This window comes from Kryptolebias marmoratus, linkage group LG12 (genome assembly GCF_001649575.2).
Source record: "Kryptolebias marmoratus isolate JLee-2015 linkage group LG12, ASM164957v2, whole genome shotgun sequence".
NCBI lineage: Eukaryota > Metazoa > Chordata > Actinopteri > Cyprinodontiformes > Rivulidae > Kryptolebias > Kryptolebias marmoratus.
Window position 1 is genome coordinate 4,865,916 of NC_051441.1, and position 8,531 is coordinate 4,874,446.

An 8,531-nucleotide genomic window follows, 5' to 3' on the forward strand; every position below is an offset into this window, starting at 1 on the left:
AAAATTAAACAAAATAAACATTTGAAATATATGAGTTTGTATGTAATGTATGAATATAATATACAAGTTTCACTTTTTAAATGGAATTACTGAAATCAATCTACTTTTTCATGATATTCTAATTTTATGACCAGCACCTGTAGACAAAAGAAAACCCAGCAGCACCTGCAAGAAAACTCAATATTCTTACAGAAACAGAGATATCTGCAGAAGGAATCAATTAAAAACCTTTAACAAACAATAACTTTAACATTTCCAATCCACATTTTACTCTTCTGCACCGAACGTTTGTGAGTTAAAGAGAGGAAGATAACATAACAGTGTCATCAGTTTCTCTATTTTATTAAATATAAGATTTGGGTTAAGACTCAGTAAAAACAGTTGGTCAGTAATGAAGGTTTTAAATTAACATGTTTGATAATTGACAATTAAATCAATTAAAATAAAAAACAAAGGAAACGGTAAACATGAGCACTCCAAGCAGGCGTTTGTGTGTTTAGTACGTTTGCTGAAGGTTTGAAGCAAAAATTAAATAAACGTAAAGCAATAAAAGGCCAGTATGTACTGTTACTGTGATAAAGGCACAATTATTTTAAATTTTCATTTCTTGTTCCTTCTGTGATGCAAGCAGCTAAAATCAAAATATCTCTCAACCATCACTGCAGAATCTGTGAATTTCAGAGCTGAAACCCCTGAAGTTGTTCTGGGCATCAAAAACAAAAAATACACTTATTTTTGTCTTTAAGGCGTTTGAACCGAAGACCAAATCTCAGCTTTCCAACCAGACGCAGCTTTGAATCGTGATATTCTGAAGAACCGACGTGGAGCCGGAGGGTGCGTTACAAACTATTGCTTCATTGTGAAAGAAAAGAAAAGAACGAAACATAAAAGAAGCCTTCGGGGAGGTCTGTGGAAGAGTCACTTGTAAGTTTAATTCATTTTTAGGTCGAAAAGATGAATAAACCATCAGGCCACTCGAGGTGTTTGGCACAAAAGAAAGCTGTGGTCGGATTATAACGCGCTAATTTATATCAAAACCTTCATTTCTCTGAACTTAAATCGGTTAAGTGGGCAGATTTATGAAAACAAAACAAACAAACAAAATAAGGCTTTAACTGCGTGGGTGAGTGGTGTCTCCCTCTAGTGGTGAGCAGAGAGCAGAGCGCCCAGTGTAAAGGTGAATATTTCATGTAAAGTAGCTGGAATCCTTCAAATCTGGTGTTTGTTGAAAATATAGCTGCGAAGTACAAACAGGTGAAATAAACATATAAACATAGTGCAGTGATAAATCTAGATACAAGTACGTATATTTAAAAAAAAGCAGCAAATCAATGATAAACACGGTGTTCCGACAGGTGAGGCTCAGATGTTTTCGTGCCGTTTGCAGCAGTTTTTCTCTAAGAAGTTGGACGTTTTCCACGGTTGGTGAGTCCCCCGTCCTCGTGCTCAGTTAAAGTGCACCGTTACCTCAGCGTGGGACGGTTCTCATTAAACGCCGAGAGGAAGACCGACAGTCACAGGTCCACTTTTATAAAAATAAGAAAAAATGTACGCGATCACGCTTTAAAAAAAAACAAAAAAAAGGATGAGAGTCTGAAATTTGATCTCCTATGCTTACAAATGAAGTCCGTTCAGTTATCGTTGCACTTTTCTGTCAGTTCACAAACCAGCAGGGCCGCCTCCCAGGATGTCTCCTGCTTTAGGTGTGGTGGTGGTGGTGGTGATGGTGCGAGTGGTGAGAAGGCCGGACATCAATGATGCGCTGGCGTAAATGGGACATGAATTCAAACATGGTGGCGGCCAGGCTCTGGTGGATGAGGTATCGAGGCAAACGACCCTGAGAAGACAAAACAACTAAAAGCGTTAATTATTTTCTACTTGTGCTCAAATTTTCTGTCTCCCCTAATTTGAAATAATAAAAAAGCTTCTTCCTCACCTTTAGGTCTGTGTTCAGGACCCAGATGAAGGTGCAGACAGACGGGTTGTTGCTGGATTTCAGAACCACGAATCCTCCCGGGCCATTTTCTCCCCTGAAACCCACAACAAACAGTCAGACAGGAAGTCAGACTAAACAAAACCGTCCAGTCCATCTGTTCTCTTTAATCGCTTCTCCTTTCACTGCGCCCGAGTCCTGAATAAAACTCCTGCAGTCCAAATGATGCTTTAATTTACTGGACTGTGGACAGGAAGCCCGGCTGAGGGCGCGGTCTGACCTGACGTAGCGGCTGACCGGGGGCTTGGAATCGTGGCTGGTTGCCATGCCGGCAGACATGTAACAGTCTCGTTTGCGTTCAACTCGCCGAACGTTAACGAAGTCCCTTCAGAGGAAATAAAAGAAAAAAAATAAATCCATCAGTGAAATCGATTTACTTTCTTCTCCGACCTAAAATCCTGAAATAGACAATTCTAGGAATAAACGGCGAGGCTGCACCTGGCAGACACGACTCCCCCTGCTGCACCGGCCGAGACGTCGTACGACACCAGCGTGTTGTCGTCAATTCGCTGGAGGATCTGAGGACAGGCAGAGAGCGGCGTTAGGCTGCAGAGCTCGGCAGCGTCGGCGAGAAACGGTCTGAGCAGACGGGAGGAACAAACACCTGGCAAACGGAGACGGTTCTGTTCCACTGAACCATCTTCTCCGGTTGCAGAATCACCTCCTGATACACGAGCTCGGCGGGACACTGCATCAGGGCCTACAGAGAGCGGAAACACAAAAACTCTGCTCAAACCTGCAAAAAGCAACAAATTAAAAGGCTTCAATCTGATGTAATCTGACAACAAAAGTTGTTGCAGGACTAATATGTTAATAAAAAGCTGTATTTTATTTTGAAAAGTTTGTGACGATAGAAAAATCTGCTTTGTTACTTTTCTACATAAACAACAAATCATACATCTATTTTTTTTTTTGTATACATAGACTGCTGAGTTATTTACATTTCAGTAAAAAAAAAGGAACTCCGAGTGTGGCTTTACATTTTGTAGTTTAGGTATTCCCGTTTTCTAAACGGAGGAACTAACTGTTCATGATGACGGTAAATTATTCAAAATGTTTCAAAGAATTGGTTGAAACATTTCAGATTAAAGGACACGCAGACCTAAAAGGTGCTTTATGCTTTATTTAAATCCTAGTTTAGATATGAGATTTGTAAATATGTTGCGTTTGTTTTTTTTAAACTTATCTGTATTCGTCTTATTTAGTTTCCTTGATTGTTTTCAGACACAGACAGGAAACCTGTACCTTCAGAATAAAAGTCTTTCCATGGTAAGGGATCTCCAGAGTGTAGACAGAGTCTCCCATGTCCTGTCAAAACAAGAAACACTGTCAGGGATCACGTCTTCTGAAAACATGCCTGACAGGAAGAAAACAATCTGAAATCCAGATAAAAAACAAGCCGAGTTCAACAAAGTGAAAGAGAATCTGAAAAATGTCGCACGACAGGAACTGGGTTTTGCTTCCAGTTCGACAAGCGACTGAACTCATTCCATAAAGCTCGATCTGAATAAATATGACGCATTTAGAAACTCCTGCTTCGTTTCTCCACGAGCTAGCAGCTACGTTTGTTTGGATCCGATTCGTAGATTCACCGCTGATTTCTAGATTTGCAGAAATGGTTTCAAACGTGAATCAAAACCGCACCAGGGAGGAAATCTGGTTAATGGCAGAGACAAAACGGGGCCAAGGTCGCTGAAGTAACAGTTAAATCAGAGGGGAAGCAAAAAAGAACAATGCAAACGAGAACGTTCCTAAAGATTTATTGAAGGGAACCGAAGCAGCTACTGGCTGAAATATCAGCACAATATCAATACTGTCGCTCCCTGACTGCCGAGTTTATGAGAAGCAGACAGAAACGGACTGAAAAATGAGCCTCAAACAAACAAAGCTGTAAACCGGGTCTGAAGAACTGCTGAACCGTGAGCGGCACAAGACTCTGAAATTAAATAATAATAAATGAATTTAAAAAAAATTAATTTCCAGAGAATGTTTTTGAGCTAAAATCCAACCGAAGCTGTGGAAGCTCGGGGGTGGACGCTTCACATTCTGAGGGGATTCGAGCGAAAACCACAAGTCCTACAGACGTGAGACACACACTGGCTGAAAGAAGACAAAAATCCACACGTTTTGATGTAGAATTTGTAAATATACCAAACAGGAGTTGTGGGAGTAAGAAGAGATCAGACGTTAGAGTGTGTGACATCATCAGCTGTCAGACGAACAAATCCTAAAACTTCAACTGCGGTTGTAAAAAAAACAGTAAAAGATATTAAAACACCAGTTCAGACACGTGAAGTCCAACTTCCTGTGTCCCGTTTAAACTTTGAATGATGTTTCTACAGTGAAGGATGTCTCCAACACGGCTGAGTTTTCTCACGTGTTCCCCCAAATCCTAAAAATCTCCATCCTTTTTTTTTTTCTTGCAATTTTTGTCAACGCTGTGCAACATAACGCCACTCTATTCCTGACCGAGATGCACGTGTTGGTGCGTTTGCAAGTTTTACTTCAAAGCTGAGCCACGAGAACAGTATAGTAACAACGGTGCTTCGGAGAGAAGAAGAAGAAGAAGAAGAGAAGTACTGACGTTGTTTTTCTCAAACTTCCAGTTGTCCTCCTGAGTCAGGATCTGCTCCACCACGGACATGGCCTCCCGACCCTGCCGGACATACTCCTTCTCCTGCAGAGCGAGCGAGAGGAGAGGACACTGAGCAGACAGAGCGAATAAAAATAATTAAATTAAAGAAAACGGAGCCAGGTACCTGAGAAGTGACAGCTTTTCGCCCAAGACCCTCTTCGTCCAGATCCTCGTCAGAGTCTGCAGACAAAAACTCAGTTAAACGTGATATCCGCCTGGATGCAGGACACAGGAGGAGGTAAACCCACACGCTCAGATAGTTACCTACGAGAGATTCGGGCGGAGAGTAGAACGGTGCTTCTGAAACAGCTTGGGGGTAGATCACAGGAGCCGGTTCACAGGCGGCGTTCACCGCAGCTAAATAAGCTGAGGTCAGAGGAAGGAATCAGTTAAAGAGCAGCCAAACGTTTGAGCTCGTCTTTTTCTTTCTTTATTTGTCACCTCTGTCGTCGGCTGCTTCCTGAGTCAGAACTTTGAAGTCGAGGAACCAGGTCTCCAACCAGGCCACCACGAAGGAGGTGATGGGTAAAACGTAGCCAAAGGGATTGTTGGACAGAAGCTGAACAGAAGCAGAGATCACAAGACAAGTGAAATGTTTACAACACGCGGAACGGAAGCCGTGCGTTACGCTAACTGGGAAAGCGAAGAGCGGCTCACGTTGGACAGGATGACCTTCACAACGAGGAAGCCCGTGGTCACCAGAGTGGAAATCTGCAACGAAGGCCGAAGTTCTCAGTCAGACTCAGCAAATAACAAAGAACAGAGGGTGTTAAAACCAAACTGCTGCCGACTTACCGCGACAACCCACCAGTGCTTCAGCCGAAACGCTGCATAACCAATTTGTAGACACAGGAAACGAAAGACGGCGAGCAGCTGGGATGAAGAGGAAGGAGAAAAAACATTTTACCTGAGCGTTCATAAACGTAGACTTGACTTTTCCCGCTTATTAGTAAAAACAAATGTTTAAATGTTTGTTAAGAAAGGGTATGATCACTTACTACTATGTCGAAGAAGGAAGACTTGAAGTTATATCTGACCACCTGATCTTCTAGGTTTTCCCAGAGCGTTCCCGTGATCTGCAGGACAGAAGAGCGGAGTCAAAACGATTTTTCTCAATCATCGACAGGTCACGAGCTCGCATCCCCGAACGCTCCCTCACGTTCATCTCTATGATCCACAGGAGGCTGACGAAGAGCAGGTCGAACGTCACGAAGAGGCAGAAGGTGCGGCGGACGTCGGAGATGGCTCGCCGCTCCGCCGGCGGGACCAGCAGGTACGGTGACGGGAGGGACAGCGACGTGGAGTAGGAGGCGTTCAGGGAGGCGAAGGCAGGGAGGCTCCCCCCGAGCTCCGCGTAGTCTCCGCCCGGCATTCCTGCTGTGAGATCGGAAACTGGGCCCCCCTCCTGGACCAACACAGAGTCAGACACGGTGTCAACTTCCTTCTTTCGTTTTCCAAACTGAACGTCATCGATTTGTCTCCTCCAACTCAGTTCCTGCCAACAAAACGGCGAGGAGGCGAAGGAACACCCGTTTATGAATTCTGGAAATCTCAACCAAATGTATCATCGTTTAAAACAGGTTGCATCACCTGAACATCGTTTCGTTTATCTCCTGCTGCTGAAAGGCGAAGGAGGACAGGTTGCCTGTCTGTTAGCAAAATATCTCATGAATAACTGGAAAACTTTTACTGAAACTTGGAAAAAGTCAGCTCTAACTGATTCAATGTTGGTGTCAGCCCATATTAAAATGGCTCCCACAGTAAACTGACCTTGGATGGTCAATTTTACAAACACTGGTCTAAAAGTCAGCTGAGGGTGATCCCCAGCACTTTAATAAGAGCAAACTATATTGTCTGATTGTTGTTAAATCAGTAAATCACAATCAGTCAGAAAAGCTGACATAGTTTCGGTCGATTCTTGAACTTCCCATAAATAACCCACCGAGGCCGAGAAATGGTGTCAGGCTGATTTACTTCCCTGTGAAGTTGCTTTTATTTACATGAGGAGAAATTCAAATTTCATTTGCTCAGAGATCCCATGACTAACGAGCTCGACACTTCTGCTAAAAACAAAACCACGCAAGCATTAAAACGGTGTCTGTTGGCAAAAGCTGGAATCACAACTGGTTAAACTCATGTGACTTTCTAAAAAAAAAAAAAAAACACGAGATCGAATTAGGGGGAACCAGTTGATTAAAAACTCTTCCCGTTAGCTCCCATCGGCTAACTCACCTTCCTTCAACAACTTCAACCTGACTTGCTAACAGTTATAACATCATTAAATGTGAATTAAACACACCGTACCTCAAGTGGACAGCTACGGGAGCTAATGTTATGTGATTCGGAAGCACGTTTTGCTTAAAACGTCTTTAAAAAATCATTTATAATAAGAATTTAAAGAATAGAAACTTACCTGATTTAGCGCAACATCATCGCCTAGCAAGTCTTCCGGGCTTGTCGAAGATGAAATGTTGGGCCAAGATAGATCGCTGAACAACTTCGACAGGCGCTGTCACCTGACAGAAACCGGCGAACAAATTTAGCTCGAAGTCTTATTTTGAAAAATGTTCACCGGATGTTTGTAAAGTCAAAGCTATGCCTTTTTAAAATTAGATTTTCATAAAAACTTTAATTTTAAATAAACTTACAGTTTGAATGAGGAAACGTGATAACGCTTCAAAACAATCGAAACACACAAAGAGCATTTAACAGTCATATCCGGCTGCACATCCGGTAAGGGCATTCGAAACATAATGCAAACCTGATATTTATCAAACACAATACAATAGACATGTTTATTTGTCAGAAAAATATAATCATTCTCCAAAATGCACTCGGTAACCTCGACTCCTCGTATCAACAAGCCTAAAGTATAAGTTCATATCTAACGCTGTCAGTTCACACAAGAGAAGAACCTGTAAAGCACTTCCGGTTTCGCTCATAAAAACATTAATTGATCAAAATGTTGAAGCCAAAAGCAGTTTTTGCGTTTCCTCGCAATAACTACGTTTTTCTTGGTTATCTTACAAACACAGTAATAGATCTGACACATTAAGGAGTTAGTTAACTTACCCATGGAGAGATTTATAAGCTTTTATTATGAGATAATAAAAGCTAAAGACAATCTAAAGACATGTAATCAGTGCTTGGCAAAAGGCACTGATTTCACATCAGTGAGAGACATTTGGAAAAAATCCTTAATTTAAGGGGACACAAACGTCCCAAGGATTCCTCTGACCTGGGGGTCCTGGGGATGCCCTGGAGTTGTTAGAGGCGATCTCGGTCCAGAAAAGGGTCCTGTCTGAGGCTTCCAGCACTTCCTCCTCCCTACTCATCCAGGAGATAGTCTACCTGGAGGGAGAAAGCTCCTCAAATCAAAGACCTGAATCCTGGAGGCGTTTTCTTCTCTGAGAGGGCATGGAGTTCTGGTTCTGCTTGTTTGCAGACCTGATGGTGGTTTTCTGGATAAATGCATCCTTCAGTTCTGCTGTTTGGGACTCATACAGGTGAGTTAATGAAATGTAAACATTACTTTTGTGTACGGTGATGACAAAAGAAGTGCAGAGCCAAATGTAAGGTTTAAAACGAACTGTAATGTGTTCATATAAATATTATACTCTTTACTTCCTGCCTCACAACTGTGTTCTCCAGGCAGGGGTGGAAATTAGCCTCTGACACCGGCCAAATGCGGGTAAATATTTGAAGTGGCAGGTTGGCAATTTGAACAGAAAAGGTGTTATTTGTCCTCTTGACATATAGGGGGCAGTAATGTGCTCGAGTTGCTGCTGTTACGTCGAGCCGCGTTCCCCCATCAGATACGGTTCCCCCTGCGTCTCCGTAAATAATGACTTATCTATTAACAGAATTGTTTAGAGGGGCAAATATTTCTCATTAAAAAACAAA

The 8,531-nt window shown here is 42.5% G+C and overlaps 1 protein-coding gene across 2 annotated transcripts; it reads right to left on the reverse strand.

Annotated features, from left to right (window-relative positions):
- Positions 1–321: 321 nt before the first annotated feature.
- stard3 (StAR-related lipid transfer (START) domain containing 3) lies at positions 322–7,883 on the reverse strand. Of its 2 annotated transcripts, XR_005233831.1 has the most exons (17): positions 7,867–7,883; positions 7,042–7,144; positions 5,788–6,033; positions 5,627–5,704; positions 5,424–5,501; positions 5,286–5,339; positions 5,070–5,187; positions 4,893–4,994; positions 4,753–4,808; positions 4,578–4,670; positions 3,239–3,301; positions 2,598–2,693; positions 2,432–2,511; positions 2,214–2,318; positions 1,937–2,030; positions 1,619–1,837; positions 322–1,525 (listed from the first exon to the last, which is right to left on the reverse strand). XR_005233831.1 is itself a non-coding variant. In XM_017429477.3 (16 exons), the coding sequence occupies exons 3-16, from the start codon at positions 5,998–6,000 to the stop codon at positions 1,700–1,702; spliced, it is 1,368 nt and encodes a 455-aa protein (XP_017284966.1). In that variant the 5' UTR covers positions 6,001–6,033; positions 7,042–7,144; positions 7,867–7,883; the 3' UTR covers positions 322–1,699. The 2 variants fall into 2 exon arrangements, 1 of the variants encoding a protein (XP_017284966.1); XM_017429477.3 differs by having other exon boundaries at positions 322–1,837.
- Positions 7,884–8,531: the final 648 nt, after the last annotated feature.

What these genes read in the sequence shown, in the direction of transcription:
- stard3 (XM_017429477.3), bottom strand. Translation starts at nt 6,000, where the DNA reads ATGCCGGGCGGAGACTACGCGGAGCTCGGGGGGAGCCTCCCTGCCTTC. An exon ending in CTTCCTTCTTCGACATAGTA is followed by an intron (nt 5,502 to 5,626) that starts GTAAGTGATCAT and finishes TCTTCATCCCAG; the next exon opens with CTGCTCGCCGTCTTTCGTTT. An exon ending in GAACCGTCTCCGTTTGCCAG is followed by an intron (nt 2,512 to 2,597) that starts GTGTTTGTTCCT and finishes GCCTGTCCTCAG; the next exon opens with ATCCTCCAGCGAATTGACGA.